Source organism: Ascaphus truei, chromosome 4 (assembly GCF_040206685.1).
Source record: "Ascaphus truei isolate aAscTru1 chromosome 4, aAscTru1.hap1, whole genome shotgun sequence".
NCBI lineage: Eukaryota > Metazoa > Chordata > Amphibia > Anura > Ascaphidae > Ascaphus > Ascaphus truei.
The window spans coordinates 234807004-234823752 of NC_134486.1; the positions used below are offsets into that span (position 1 = coordinate 234807004).

At 43.8% G+C, this 16749-nt stretch overlaps 1 protein-coding gene across 2 annotated transcripts in view; it reads left to right on the forward strand.

Moving 5' to 3' along the window:
- The window catches only part of WDR27 (WD repeat domain 27), a 585895-nt gene that overhangs the window by 57587 nt on the left and 511559 nt on the right, over window positions 1-16749 (forward strand). For both annotated transcript variants that reach the window (XM_075597051.1, XM_075597050.1), the window contains exons 4-10: window positions 3459-3583; window positions 6280-6393; window positions 6777-6828; window positions 7354-7424; window positions 8113-8230; window positions 9081-9195; window positions 14377-14480. In XM_075597051.1, coding sequence (XP_075453166.1) covers window positions 3459-3583; window positions 6280-6393; window positions 6777-6828; window positions 7354-7424; window positions 8113-8230; window positions 9081-9195; window positions 14377-14480 — 699 coding nt within the window. The remainder of the gene's footprint in view (window positions 1-3458; window positions 3584-6279; window positions 6394-6776; window positions 6829-7353; window positions 7425-8112; window positions 8231-9080; window positions 9196-14376; window positions 14481-16749) is intronic.

Here is a 16749-nt window from a genome sequence, read left to right on the forward strand (position 1 = left end):
CCCTGATTTCTACCAGGGGGAGTGACTTTCAACTATGGCCTGTGGGAATGCACCCACTGGGCCCAGGGACTGATATCCAGACGGCGCCACTACAAAAAGTAGTTCCGGCCGTGGAAGAGCCGTGCAAAAAGGATGGTTATCTTGCATAGAGGGCGGCTGCCAGGAGAAGGCGGGAACTAGCCGCGGGAAAAGACCCCCACCCTTGTGGGGAAATTGGCGCGAAAACGCTAACCGCGCCCACCAGGACTGAGAGAGGTGCGGCCTTAATTAAGGGGCATGATATTCCCCTGTGGGACCCGCCCATTATTGCAACCCCTGGGGGCGGGTTCCAACTCTGTCAGAGAAAGGAGGAGCCGAAGCAGGGAGTGGCGGATCCAGCAACTTCCACCAGTCAGTTGCGAGGAACCACAGAGAAGGAGAGACCTGTACAGGAAGTGACTCCTGTACAAAGAATGGCCTGCTCCTCCACTGTGGGCACTATGGTCTCCACCCAGCCCTACTCAGTGCCCGGCGGGGTGCTGGTGGTGAGGGTGGCCAATACTGAGACGGTGGTCGGGCTCTGCCTACAATGCGGGCTGCCCGGAGGTACTGTGAATACGGTGGCACGTTGCCCTCATTGCGGGACTTTGTATCTGTGGCTTATGCCCACGTTCATCCCAAAACAGCCTGCTGACCCCCCGGTGGATGTGACACGGCGCTCTGCTGAGTCCCCGGGCGCGCTATGGATCAACCGCGCGAGTCCCGGAGACGGGACTGGAGCCGGTCAAGTCGGCTGGGTCACTGGCCATTGAGGCGGCTGGATTAACCCCCGCGACAGGGGCAAAGAGACTTTCACCCCTCCCCGCGACCCCTAGGTCGGGGCGAGGGGACTACTCTGATGAGGACCTCCGTGAGCTGGCGGTAGCAAAAACGGAGCGGAAAAGACAGACGGGAAGAACGACGCCCCGTGGGGTGAGTGACCGGACGTCCCCCGCAGATCGGCGATCCGACCGACGGAGTCCTGCCACCCCAGGACATGGCGGAGATGGGAGAGAGACGCCTACACCCCTGCGGATGGGTAAGCCAAGCAGCGCTATTACTTACCTGGTTGCAGCAGACGGCATAGAGCTGGAAGGGCCGCGCCAGGCCTCAGGCGCACGTGGAGGAACGGCATCACTTCCGGTGGCGACGGCGGAGCAACCGGATGTCGTCGTGGAAGAAGAGATCCCGCATGGGGGTCCCACGCAAGATGGCGACGGTTCCGGGGAGGACGTCACTTCCGGTGGCGGCGGCGGAACCCAGGAAGGGGCAGCAGCGACGCTTCGGCGATTGGGGGAAGGTCCCCGATCACTTGTAAGGCCCAGAAAATGGAGAGACGGTTTCAGGACTGATGAGGGCGAGGAGACATCTTCCTTGGACCGGTCCACGGACAGTCAAGAGCGGGTAATAACCCCGTGGGGTCCTGTTCCATGCCCCTATGCCCAACCCCATGCCCTAGGTAATGCCCCTACCCCTATCACACGGTCACCGGGTTCACCGCCCAGCTTGGAACTTGTGGACATACCTTTGGGGGGGGAGGAAAGACGGACTGGGGAGAGGCAGCTCAGTGGAGCTACGGAAGGTGATTCACGGGGAGGGGGAGAATTGAGGGTGGCGGATACAGCACCCCAACCAGTGGTAAAGGCCCCGGGCTCTTCGAGGTGGTTCACATCGCGATCCACAAGGTCTTCAGGGGTATTTTCATTTGACGACGACAGGGAACCAGGGCCGAACCCATTTAAGGAGACCCGGTGGTGGGCCCCGTTATTTGAAGGGTACTCCGCGTGGATGGACCGTACTCGGTTCCTCATCCGGCGGGAGGACGTGGTGGATTTCTGGTGGAAGGAGGGAGAGTTTACACCCGAGCAGAGGGATAGGGAATTACAGGAGAGGTGGTTCCAGCTGGAGCGTAGAGACATAGCGCCCATGGGTCCCGACACACTGTCAGATCCAGTCGATCCTGATGAGCCCCTATCATGGGTGTTACCTGGAAGGGCAGGTAGTGCTGATCTGACCAGGGTCAGTAGGGCGGAGAGGGCTATAATAGTCAAGTATAAAAAATCCCATGGGTTGGAGTATCCCTATGTTCCGGAGCCCCTGATGGATGAAATTGAGGACAATAGGGAAAAGTGGCTCCAAGAGACTATAGAGCTGTACTTAGTCAATAGGGGGAGCGCCATTGTAGGTAAGAAGGCGGAGGAAAGGATAGACACCCTGATGCGAGTGTGGAGCATAGGGAGGAATATCCACAAACATAGGGTGACCTATAGGCCAGAGAGGGGATCGCCTAGGCATTACTATGTCACGGTCCTGGATATGGGTAACCGGGAAGTGAGGAAACCTGACCCAGATCACTATTATTAAGGGGGTACTGAGACATTACGCGGGTTCGTGGCTGCTGGTCGGGGCGGGCTTGGCGGAATGTACTGAAGTCATGTTTACAATATGCTGAAAATTTGTATGGATGTTAACCTAATTATGTTTCTGTTGCAGTGCTTCCTGGCAAGAGGTATCTAAATTTAGGTCCCAGCGAAGACGATGGGATTCACCAGGGGGAGAATGTAGCGGTCATGTAAAATGCCTACAGTCATCTCTCCTGCTGGCAGTAAGGCCTGGTAAGTATGGGCATGCCAGTATTAATCATGGAGGTTTTCCCTCACACCCTGGTGGGGTGCCCTGTGTATGGCTGGAACTGGTCACATGCTCTGACTCCATGGTTAGTGATGTCAGAGGTGTGTCAGCTTCAGAAGCTTACATAAGGCACAGCACTGTGTTGCAAAGTTAGTTGCTGTCTAGTTCAAGTCCAGTTGAGGAAGAGTTCTGTCAGTTATGATATAGTAACTCCATGGGAGGCTGTGTCCAGGGACCTGGCACAGGACAGTGATTCCTGCGGGAATAGTGAATCCCTGATCTAGGTGATATACCTATCTAAAGGGAGCACTGGCGAGATGAGCGGCTGAAGATACTCCTTGTGGAGGGCAGCTGCCCTGCCGTGTCAATAAAGATGAGTTCAGCCAGAAACCCTCTCGTGTATCTATCTGGAATGAGTGTACAGAGAGGAGCACCACGGAGGAGTTCCTCGCCAGGATCATCCCCTTGCGGACGCAGGGACCCTGGTGAGGTGGAGGCGCTGCACTGGAACTAGGTGAGACTCAGCACACTACCTCAGCTGCCTGTCTGGACGGGTCCTCCTCACACACCATCATGCGGGAGACTCAGGAGTCCTGTAGCCAACAGGTGCACCACCAGACACTACCACACTGTAATGGGGACCGGTTAGACCACAGGGGCCAATGTGAGATTGGGTGGGTCAGGCCGGGCCAGAAAAACCGTTACATAAAGAAAAAAATGAAAATAAGTTTCTACAAGCAGAGGTGTTTATGTGTGTGATCATGTCATAATTTTTCATTGAACTTGTTTTATACAAAATAAAATCATAGGGTTTCTTCCTCGAGGAACGGTCATTGGAACTCTTCTGGGAGCTGTGTTGCATTTAGGATTCAGTCCAGATGGAATTGCTGTGGCAGCATGTGCAGGAAATAAAATATTCATTCTTCATACAGAGGTGAGTCACTTTATACCCTGGCTTTTGTTGCACCAGTATCAAAAGGTAGGAATCGCGTTAAAGAAATGTCTAACATTTTAGGCATAAAGCAAATCAGCGCAGTTTACACCAACTCAATCTTGGCGGCAATTTTTGGCGAAAATGATATGCAGAATTTTGTAATTGATGTCATCACGTGGCTCCTCCTATAATCTCTCCTCTACATTACAAGTTTATGAAAATGGGATACACCTTAACATTTTCAAAATAGCTCTCCAAATATACATTGTAATGAACTGCATCCTTTAAACTTAATCCTTTCTGTGTTCAGTATTTTTTGTCCCTATTAATCTCCATACTATACATTCAATGCTGCTTTACAATACTGTACAAAGCACAAACTCCTTGTATTGTCTGATGTTTGTATTTTCACAGAAATAAGGCTGATAACAGGTGTGTTGAGAAGGGATATATTGACTTTCTCCTTAACATACATACTGTATTAAGAATTATTTTCTGTACACTGGCGACACACTTTATTCGAGCTCGGCTAGTCCCACGAATTCGGGTATACCCGGGTGTATTGAGGTTTGTGACTGTTTTCTGCCCGAGTGCATTGAGTTATTTTCCGGCAGGGATTGAAGCATTTTATTCCCGCTGGCTGCAATACTGCACAGTATATATATATATATACTGCATTACAATTCATGAATTTATGCCATCTGGTAGACACGCGAAGCATTGCAGCCTATTAAATCCTAATCATTATCATTTAACAGATCAGCCGCCCATCAGCCAGGCATGAACCCAGGCTGGGAAGGCAAACGCAACGGGGCTTGTCAGAGGTGAGGAGCGGCGCATTCCAGGTATCTGCCAGGTACATACCGGGTATTTGCTCGAATAAAGTGTGTCGGTGCAGTACAATCAATTCTTCCTGGAACAATTAGACATACAAATTAATTGTGCTTGCCAGTTTTCTGTATCAGCCTTGTTTCCTTCATAAGTTTTTCAAGGAAATATTTTAATAAGAAATATAATGCCAATTGACATAATAAAATGTATTGAGCAGTGTTCAGGAGAGCACTTTGATAGTATTGAGTCATGTTGATATTTTTTTTCATGTAGTTTCTTAAAAACAATTTTGTGTACTGTTTTTAATGAGCCTTTTTACGCTTTCAAAAGTTATCCATACTTTTTTCTTTTCTTTTGACTGAAATCAAAATACCTGCATTTGGTTACGAAATGGAAATACAATAATAGTTTATGAGATTTTAGATTTCCTTTTTTTTCTTTTTCAATGTTCTTATATTTTTATCTTGTTGCAACTATTCTAGAAAATGTGGACATCACTCTTGTCTATATAAATGTTTGTTGTCCTCGCACACACATCCCCCCCAACTTCAAGCATATGTTAGTAGTACAGATCTATTTATCTCATACTCCAACATACACATCAAAAGTCCTATTCCAACTGAATGGGGCTGCAGGGACACCCTCTGTGTTAATCCGATGGGCCATTAGTCTGGCTGAAGAATCTCACAGAAATGTTGCAGCGTTTACTGTGAGATAGCCACAGAGTATTTTCCCAGGCAAGTGGTCGGATACTGGTGGCTGCATCTGTATATACTAGCTGAAGGTCCCTGCGTTGCTCGGAAATATTAAGAAACCAACTTCTCCCACCTCTTCTCTCTCCCTCCCATCACTTTAATAATAATAATAGCATGTTCTTGTATAGCGCTGCTAGTTTTACGTAGCGCTTTACAGAGACATTTTGCAGGCACAGGTCCCTGCTCCATTGAGCTTACAATCTATGTTTTTGGTGCCTGAGGCACAGGGAGATAAAGTGACTTGCCCAAGGTCACAAGGAGCCGACACCGGGAATTGAACCAGGTTCCCCTGATCCAAACTCAGGGCCAGTCAGTGTCTTTACTCACTGAGCCACTCCTCCCTAAAGCCACTTTCCTCTAATACCATGATGTCTCCAATTCTTTCCACCTCTCTCTCCTTCTCCAGCATTATTACTGTCGCCTCATGTGCCAACTGACTTCCTCTTTGTTTCTTAGTCTGCTTTCTGTGTAAACTTTATAGCCATCTTACTCTTATTAAGATGTCACATGCCAGATACATAGCCTACCAGGGGCAGACCCAGTGGCTGACTTGCCTAGAGAAATTGTAATAACTCATAGAATTAAAAATAGAAAGTATCCAAACAGACAACAACCTGCTCCTTGATCTCAGGAACCATCTTGCTAAATTTGGTTACGCCATCTTAAGAGGTGTCCAAATGCATAGCGAACAGACTAACAACTTTACAAAATATATAGTAGATGTGGTCTCACATGGACCCCAATGTTCCTAGCAGCACCCCCCTTAGGAGCGTTCGAGAGGATCCAAACCATAACAGTTCACCTTATTTTTATACATAAAGTAATCCTTCCAAGTTTGGTTGTTCTAGGTCTTCTATTTTGGGCGTGCGTAATGAGACACAACACAGACACATTCTTAAATATATATAAGGTATTTCAAAACCTCACAGGTCTTTTCTTTGTGTACTTTTGATAAATATTATCTACCTGATTATAGCTATCCTAGTATAAAGTATCACCAGCACCTGATCTTTTTTGTGATTTTGAAAATATTTGAATTAACATTCACTTTGTCATTTCCATATTGTAACTGATCCCTTCCTTTCCCTTTCTGGCACCATATGATAACAGTATGAGGAGATACTAGCAGAATTAACAGGGCACTTGGGTCCTGTGACTGCAGCCGAGTTTTGCGCTTGGCAAGAAAACCTGCTAATCTCCATCTCTGAAGACAGAACATATAAGGTTAGAAAGTTATGGAGACGTTATCCTGTGACCTTGGACCATTAATTATTTCTACCAGAGGTACCAATATCTATGTCAATGTCTTGATGATAGCCATTTATTACCCCTCAATTGTTGTACCTTATGATCTACTCTGAGGTTTATATAATTAGAAATATTTATTCTAAGAAACAAAGGTAGGGAAATATTGTGTGAATGCATAATGGTTGAGGTGGAATCTTTATGGATGGTCACCTTATAAATAAAGGATGACATTTAGTATGTATTTTCCTTTATCTGTCATAACACAATGTGCAACTTGTGCTTTTGTAAATTGCACAAACTATAGGCAGAATAGCAACATGTTTATTGTGTATGCATCGCTGGTATACTTTTTTTTACAGGTGTGGGACTATCGCGCTGGATCTCTGGTTTATCAGTCAGCAGTGTTATCAGGTACCCACTTTGCGTTTCTTTTATTAAAAAGTCTAGCATAAGGGCAAGTAACTTTAGATTAGTAACTCTGCCTCAGGAAAGATCTATATACAATATGTATCTTTTCACTGAGATGGAAAAACCTTAACGTATGTAAAACGAGGAAGGAAAATAATCTTTCATTGCAAACAATGTTTTTATTGGACGAACCACTCTATTTTCAGCTCTGGGAACGTCCCAGTTCCTGAGCTACTTACCAGTGAAGTTACCTGGTTTAAATCTCACATAATGGCGGCCGAATCTCAGGCCAAGAGGAAGCCACAACATCATCGGTTGCGGCTTCCTATTGGACGACCATTTAAAGCTCTTTTAAAAATCAGGATGTAATACTGATAACTTTACTGGTAAATATCTCTTTAAAAGTGTGGCTCAACTCTGGAGGTCCCCAATCCCGTAAAAAAAAGAGGGTTTATTTAGAGAGGATTGCTGCTTTAAAATGTAGGTGAACATTATGAAAATGACCTGATATACTCTATTCCCTTACAGCCTCTCCTCTGCTGAGGATGTACATTGACACAGAAAATAAGCAGTTGGTGACTGGATGTGTTGATGGGCAGGTAAGATGCATCTCTCATGATTTCTAGAACATTGGCAGGATCTATATAGCCCCTTCTATCTCCCTATAGTGACATCACTGCTCACAAGACATACAAAAGAGGGACTATCCCTTTCTGCATCGTCATCCTGCATCACACGATGGGGAGGGGAGGAACCCGAGTGATCCCACACAGTTAACCCATTAAGGCTGCTAACCCCTTATACGAACTCGTAATTCCCAAAGGAGGGGCTGCAAGAATAATGTTAGTGCAATTGTATACGGATACAGAAGTTGAGCTTTCACTGTGTCCGTGAACGAATTGCTGATTGGGTGAATGAATTAACAAAGTAGCTAAACCAGGTGAAAAAATTAAAGTGAGCTTTGGAAAAATAGATGTCAGTTTTACAATCGTCAGTACATTGTACCCATTGAAACCTGCCATTAGTATCACTGCATCACTAGCAATGCAGCACGGTATTAGTAATAAGAATATTCACTCCTCCCTTCAATAAATTGTGTAGAGATGCCATGTTGATTACACCGTATGATTGATGGAAATGCATGTGCACTATTTCTTTGAACAGAGAAATTAAATTCATTGAACTTATTTATTAAAGAACTTTTAGTTTTTGAATGGAACGTGTATGATATATGAAGCCAAGAGTGTTAAGAGCCTATAGTCACGAGTCCATTATTTCCATGTTCAGCTGCGGGCATTTAGTTTGCAGAAGGAGCACCAGTTCCGTAGTGTGTGCCAAGCGGATCTTCAAAAGGAGAAGCTCAAATTCTTCAATAAGATTAAGAAACCTGAACAATGTGGATCAGGTGATTTATTTATTTATATAAATACATATATATATATTTTTTTTTATTTTTTTTTTACTCTGTCTACTTTGACTCAGTTGACTCTAATACATTTCTTAAAGGTACATTAACTGTTCTGATTTTTATTATTTCTCCCTACCCAGTAACCACTTAATGTTATTTATTTTTATTTTTTTTATTCCTGTACTTTACAATCTTTAACCTTTAAACCCTCTGATGCTCTCTCAGGTACCTCGACATTCGCTTGATCTTTTTTTCTCTTTCTTTGCTTGGTGAGATTGCCTTCATGTAAGAGCCAGGTCAGGTGCAGCCACACTTAAGGTCCATTTGAACGTACAGAGTGCTTTGTTATTTTCTCTCTGTGACCTATATTAAATGTGCTGTGAAGTCATCTTCCCCTTGCTCAATAAGATTTTTACTTTATTGGAGCTACTGTAATGGAGCTAAATTCTTTCCAAGCAAGGAATGACAGATTCACAGCATGTTGAATATGGTTTTAGGAGAGAAGGAGCTAGCTAGTTCCTGTTCTAGAAAGTGAAGTGACATTTTAGGCTACCTTCATTTATGGTTCCATTTTAGCTTTGTACATAACGGTTTTGCTACCATGTGACTAGAAATTCACAAATTATATGTATCATTTAATCTCTATCTTTTAGCTGGCAATAAAGCAGTATATAATTTGCTTGGGTTGCATACAGGGAAACGGCTTATTGCGGCTTGAATACTAATATCTTGGAAAGCTCCAAAATCCTATCCCAAAACACGCAGCCCTAAATGGTGAATAGTTGTACAACTGATCTATGTGTTCCTAGTTCATGATAAACTGTACTTTTAAAAATATTTTCTATAGGTGAAATTCGTCAGCACTCTGGCAATAACAAGACAGTAGTAGAAGAAACAATGGGTTCAAGCCTTCCAGTACTCCATATACAGCAATATGACCAGTCCTCACAGGAACATGACATGTAAGCTATTTAAAAAAAACATGCTCTTGAAATGTGTTTGACATATCAGTAGAAGTAGTATATGTCATACATGGGTTTTATATTATATATATATATATATATATTCCCCCCCCCCCCCCCAATCTCACATTGGCCCGGGTACTCTAGCAACCAACCCCCATTACGTGTTTGTGTTTGGTGGTGCACCTGTAGGCAACAGGACTCCTGAGTCTCCCGCTTGATGTTATTAGGGGATTCCCAGCAGGACAGGTGGCTGAGGTAGTGGGTGCGAGTTCAACTTACATTATGTGCAGCGCCTCCACCTCATCAGGATCTGTGCTTCCGCAGGGAGATGGTCCTGGTGAGGAACTCCTTCTTGGTGGTGCCATCCACTGCTGAGTAATTTCACACTCACACAGTGGGGGTATCGTTAACAAGGTCATCTTTATTGTATATTGTGATGTAGCAGACTGCCCCATGCAGCTGCCTGCTCTAGCCGCACATCTCTCCGTGCTGTCCCTTCGCCAGGTACGCCCTCCCGAATTGAAGTGGGATTCCCTCTTCTCCTAGGGAGATCCTCTCTGTGCCAGGTCCCTGGACACAGAGTGGCTTAGACAGGCTGATTGGTCAACCTGGACCGCTAGTTACTTCACTAGGGTCACAAAGTGTTCCTACAATCCCTTATGCAGGCAATACAACTTCCCAACAACTTCCCACAGCTGCTGGAACACTATCACTAACTGTGTTGTGCCTTATATACTTCAGGAGGCAGGCGCATCCCTGATGTCACTATCCAGGGACTCAGAGCATACAGCCACTCCCCTCCATACATAGGGCACCTCACCATGGTGTGAGGGAAAACCTCCATAACTACTGCTGGCATACCCGTACTTATCAGGACTTATTGCCAACAGAGAGGAAAGTAATATACCATTATTATGCATGGCTATATATTTAATAATAGAATTTTCTTGTAAGGCGCTGCTAGTTGCAGAGCTTTACAGGGACATTTTGCAGGCACATGTCCCTGCCCCGTAAGGTTTACAATCTATGTTTTTGGTGCCTGAGGCACAGGGAGATAAAGTGACTTGCCCAAGGTCACAAGGAGCTGACACCGGAATTGAACCAGACTCCCCTGCTTCAAACTCTCAGTGCAAGTCAGTGTCGTTACTCACTGAGCCACTCCTTCTCCCATATTTAAGTTTGAATAAGGATGACATAGGTTCCTGGGTCCTCTACACAGTTGTAATGGATTTTCTGGACCTTCTTGACCCACCCAATCTCACATTGGCCCCTGTGGTCTAACCAGTCCCCATTACATGGTAGTGTCTGGTGGTGCACCTGTTGGCAACAGGACTCCTGAGTCTCCCGCATTATGGTGTTTGGGGAATGTCAACCCAGACAGGCAGCTGAGGTAGTGTGTGTGCAAGTCCTACCTACATACAGTGCACCGCCTCCACTTCATCAGGATCTCTGCGTCCGCAAGGAGATGGTTCTGATGAGGACCTCCTCTGTGGTGCCTTGCTCTGCGGAGTAACTTCACACTCACACATGAGGGTTGTTGTGAAACAGGGCATCTTTATTGATGGTTCAGGCAGACTGCCCCTCGCAGCAGACAGCTCAGCCGCTCATTCTTCCACAGCACTCTCTTTCAGAAGATCTGCCCTCCCAATGGAGTTGGATCACCTCTCCCCTCAGGGAGATCACCACCTGTGCCAGGTCCCTGGACACAGTGTAGGCACACTGTCAAGGCCTGCCAGCCTTACTGCTGGTACTATAGTACCCCTCTTGAACTAGAACTTGCACAACTCAGTTCCCATGCAATGACACACTAGAGAACCACTAACTTTGGGCAGTGCTGTGTCTTATATAACTAAGGGAATCGCTCCACCTCCTGTGTCACTAACAATGGACACAAGGTATGTTACCACTCCCCTTGACTACATATGACACCTCACCAGGGTGTGAGGGCAAACCTCCATGATTGATGCTGGCAATCCTGTAACTTACCAGGCTTACTGCCAGCATGAGAGAGAACTGTATACCATTTTTAAAACATGGCTACACAGTATTAATGGTTTTAGTGTGCTGTTAATGCTTTGTATGAAATACATTCTGACCATATGTACTACCAACTGCCTCATATTGTAAAGAATGATTCCTTCTTCTCTTGAAGGGTTATAGTATATATAATTTGTATATCTTTCAGTGAGCAATGCCGCAGTATTTTAAATATTGTGAGTATTATAGACTGAGCGGGTGTGGGTAGTAACTTTTCATATTATAACTATTTGGTGTGCTTCCTTACATTGTGTTCAATATAAAATATTGTCATCATTCATAACATGTGCAGTAATCTATTCTGTGGTACCTGTGAACTCCCCTCCCAAAATAAATTGCCATTTTCAGTCACAAAGAAATAAAGCAATAATCATGGAAATGGTGATTCAAAAGTCTCGTACACTACACGTGCAGGAATAACTATAAGAATATATGTTATTAAAATATACTACAGTACAAAACAAAAAGAATCAGTGCAACCTCCATAGTGCAGACTCTGTAAAAAAATAAAGTAAAGATGAGCAATATAAAAAAGCACTCGCAATCAGTAAAAAGGATCATAAATGTGTTACAATTCTTCTTAAGACTCAGGCTTTAGGCTGGATTGGCCAGTGCTGCAAGGATTTCCTAGAGTCCACGTGGGCCTGGTCAAGTTCAATACATGCGTCTGCATTCTACCACTATGCGTTTCACTCGTTGGTATATACCAGTGGATTCGATTGGGAAATTCTGGGGAACCCCAACCTCTGCCCCGTCTCTCGCCCCCTCACCCCGTGTCTTTCGTGTCTCTCAACCCTCACACTCTCCCCCTTATTCTCCCTCTCCCCCACACTATCTACACACACTACACACACACACACACACACACACACACACACACACACACACACACACACACACACACACACACACACACACACACACACACACACACACACACACACACACACACAATAAAGATATACATTCATACATACATACATACATCTACCTACAGCTTGAAAGGGAGCTTCAAAACACATGTATGCGGATGACCCAATCTTGTACAGCCCTAGCCTCTCTGATCTTGGATGTACTTTAATCTGATTTTTCAAAACTTGAAACTGGATTTCCCAAAACAAACTGTTTCTAAACACTGACAAGGCTGTAACAATGGTATTTGGGACCAAGGCTAAATTTCTAAAGCAACTAATGATGGAACTACAGACAGGGCCGAATTGACTGAAAAGATTATGGTGCCCCCATATGTAATTTAAAATAAATGCAATACTAAATTGTAAAATAAAATTGTATTTTTCGAAATGACATAAAACTTAGGCACGTTCTATAGTGCTGGGCGCATGCGCGGAATTTCAGTTGGCTGATGACATCAGCCTTTCTATAGAAGGGCCGCGCGCATACGGCAGGGAGAGGGGAGCCGACAGACAGCGGCGAAGATGAAGAAATTCATCTTTTAGCGCCGCTACCTGCGCATAAATGTATGTGTGTGTGTGTATGTATGTATGCATGTATGCGTGGATGTGTGTTTGAATGGATGTGTGTGTGTGGGGGTCAAGGATTGTAAAACAAAAACAAAAATATTTATTAAACTTTTTTTTTCCTTTAAAAAAATCTATCTAGGACTTACTTTCACTCACACAACCCATGCACACACATATACTCACACATACACACACACATACACACACATACACACATATACACTAACCTGCAGCTCCCGGCTCTATATACATGAAAAGCATGCGGCACTTGCACGCGCATTCGCATAGGAACGCACGGCCGCATGCTATATAGAACAGCCCTTACGTGTATGCTGAAATTAAAATGGCTACTTTCTAGAATTTTTTGATTGCAAAATCTTTAATACATTCGCATAAATATTTGGCATTATTACCATTACGGTTTTTTTAAAGTTACTAATAAAACAGTATAATATTTACATTTGCTTTGAAAATAATTGCAGTATTGAAAATTAGACAAAAGTTTTGTACAAACGAAATACTGAATTTTGAAACAAATTTGAAACAAATTCTTAGAATAGGGATTCTAACCATTCTATGGCTCACGTCGCCCCAAACCCATACCGTAATGAGATTAAGCGCAAAATGTGGCGGTTAAGCAAAGCCATGCATTGGCCACGTGGTAGGGATGCAGCCACGAGCTAACATATAAGATGGCGTCGGTCCTGACATCTAATGGTGAAAATTAGAGTAATATTAGAAACGGCGGATGTTTGGACTATTATGACATACAAATTTTCCAAATTTCGCGCTTAATATTCGATTAAAATGCCCATTGTTTTGCGTGGTGGACCAAAGTTGTCCACAAAGGGCCACAGTGTTACCACAGTTTTCTGTATAAATAATATACTGTATAAATACAAAAACGAATCAAGTGTATATATAATTCAGAAAAATATATCATTAAATAAACATACATTTATTGCAACATGACAGGATCTGATTTTCTCGCATTATTTCAATACAGTATGTGATTATAGTTTTGATTTCATTTAGGACATACTTTTAATCCATGACTTCCTTTGTATGGTGTTATGCAGACAGCATAATAGGCTGAAGGGAAGCATCAGTATTTGACAACCTGAAGTATTCATTACTGCATACTTGCCATAGCCAATATGCCAAGTTAGTAAAAAAAAATCCTCAGTTCTTGTATTTTTCCCCAACAACCACAGAATGATATTCCATGGACCTGCCAGACCTACAGTACACATTTGTGCATGCTCAGCAAGTATGCAGAGTGTGTTTTTTTTCACTGCTCTTATAGTGCAGTGTAAGAGATGAAGCTGATTTGATGGTGTTTTGGGATGCTGTGGAGCAATCTAATTCCTGTACTTCCATTTTTCTCTAATGCCTGTACTTCCATTTTTCTTTTGCCTTATCTCAATCTTTACCATCCTACCCCCTTGAACTTTATCTTCATCCAAATGCAGTTCTCAGGCTGCAATTTAACACTGTTTAATAACTTTGGCCCTTCTTATTTCAATAAAGTTCATCCTACATTTTTCTATTGTGTATATTGGGGGGGAGGGGGAAATCAATAAATGCACAAATGCTTTCTGCTTTCTGCTTTCTTTATACATATATACATATATAATTTTTTTTTAAATTTTTTTTAAAGCTCTCTTCTTGGAATTCCCAGACGTCTGTGGATAGGAAGCTCTACTGGTTTGTTTCTAATTAATATGGCTAATTCCGAAGTGGAAGCTGTTTTACATTTCAAAGGTATGAATGATCATAACATGTGGTTATAATGTTTTTGGCCGTGCATTTTTTCCATGACTACCCTTTGCTGAGCGCTATGCAAACCGCAAAATAGGCTAAATAGAAAGGAACAACGTTTGACAAAATGAAGTATTACTGCATAGGTACTCTTGCAAATGTGCCAATTTAGGCAGAAGATTCAGTCATTGTCAGTAAATACACTCTGTATGTTTCCTGCACTGCTTCTATAGTGCAGTGTAAGGCCTCGTTCAGGGTGCCAGAGACAGGACACAGAGGGAGGGCGGGAGAGAGGGAGGGCGGGAGAGAGGGAGGGCGGCAGTTTGTTGGGCGATGTGTGTTCATCCCCAGCAGACTGTTTCAGGAGTTGAGGAGGCGGGGAGGGGGCGGGGCTACACACGGCAGCTTAGGGATCCAAGCTGCAGTCATGAAATCATTCTCAAGAATGATTTCATTGGCTGCCTAGGTCCCAGTGACGCTGCTGCAGCTTCAAAAAACGATTTTTTCGTTTCTTGAAACTGTAGCCAGCTTCAACTCCTGGCTTCGGAGACAGGCAGCTGCTACCCTGACAACCAGTATTCAATTTGAATACTTTGTGTCCCACGGCAGCTCGCACGGCAGCACGCCCTCCCTCCGAAGCCTGCACCCTGAACAAGGCCTAAGACATATAGATGAGCTGCTGGTGGAAGTTGCAAGTTACTAATATAGAACAAATTGCTGCCTGAAACCCAGTTTTGTCAGCGCATGTGTGTAGACCTCACCTCCCTCCAAACTAGCACCACTTTCCTCCTTCAATGTTTCTTTTTTGTATTTGCATCCAGTTAGTTACTTTTATTTTTAGTTGCTACAGCTTTTCCTATTTGGATCAGCACTGACAATTACTCACTTTATCACATGCACATGATTTGGTGGATGCACATTACATCCATATTACTAGTGTTTAATTAACACATTTTACATTTATTAGTATGCATGGTTCCGTTTGTTCGTAAATGGATCATGGTTTGTGATTGTTTTTTATAGGTTATGTGGCATTATCAGCCACTTTTTGTTTATACAAACACTTTGTTCACATTAGTAGTATCTGTCTTCACAATCCTTTTTCTCACTTGTAATTGACCATGCACTTTATACAAATGAGTATTGTGCTCTCTTGATAAAATTGCATTTTTATGTTGATTATGTGTATTGGAATCATGTGTATTAACTCACTAATTGATACAGTATCTTGCTTTGTGTATATATGTGAGGACTTTGTAGCGTAACACTAACCCCTGATGAAGCACATTAAGCGTACGAAACGCGTTGAGATATTGCTGTTACGGTACCATGCAGCGAATGCCATCATCACGTTCTTGCATCTTTTGCTGTGATGCGCGTATGCCCCTGCTACTCCTGGAGTTGCTAGTAGTGGTCTGGGGACCGGTGCACCAGGTCCTTACATAATTCCATCTACGGACCTCCTGCTACTCGGAACGCAGCGTTGTGCCTACTTTTATTTACTCAATTGTAAGTTACATATGCTTGTTGTGTGTATGTATGTATGTGTGTGTGTGTGTGTGTGTGTATGTATGTATGTATGTATGTACAAATTGATGAGCGCACACCTATTTGTATACAGTATATATTAATAACAATATGAATGTATATGGAAAACACGATTGAAATATAACAATTAAAATGGATGTTGGTGGATGCTGTATCCTCACTGGAATGGATGAATAAACCTTGAGGGTTAATAAAGTTTCTGACTTTGTGTGTGTGTGTGTGTCTTATAATGTCCTCCCATGAAGATGGGTGTGAATGATAAGTAACTCCGACTTTAGCCCATGCACAAACAGTTCCAGTAATAGATGATAAGTAACTAACTCCTGACAATTCAAGCCCTGAAGTATGCTGATTTGGGAGCAACGCTCAATATCGCACCCATCAGCTAGGTGCCTTATGTCCTGGAGAAATATAAACAGCCTGTTGTGGGCAGTGTGGATGCGGAATACCTGATCGGTAAGTTGTGAGAAGTCGGAACATGCGTCCTTCAGCCGGGACAATCCCGTAACGTTCTGTAGGCAGGGGTAGCTGTTATCCTCCGACTAGCAACTCGATTTCACCTAATTCTTTACGGTAGTATCGGCAATAGAACAAGTCCTGTGGGGGACCGTAGCCCGGATGTGGGGCACCTCGACACTGTCTCTTCACACGGAGACTAAATTAACAACAGCACACGGCCTCTCTGTATAACAGATGCTTTACCCTCAGGGAATCCTCTGCAGCT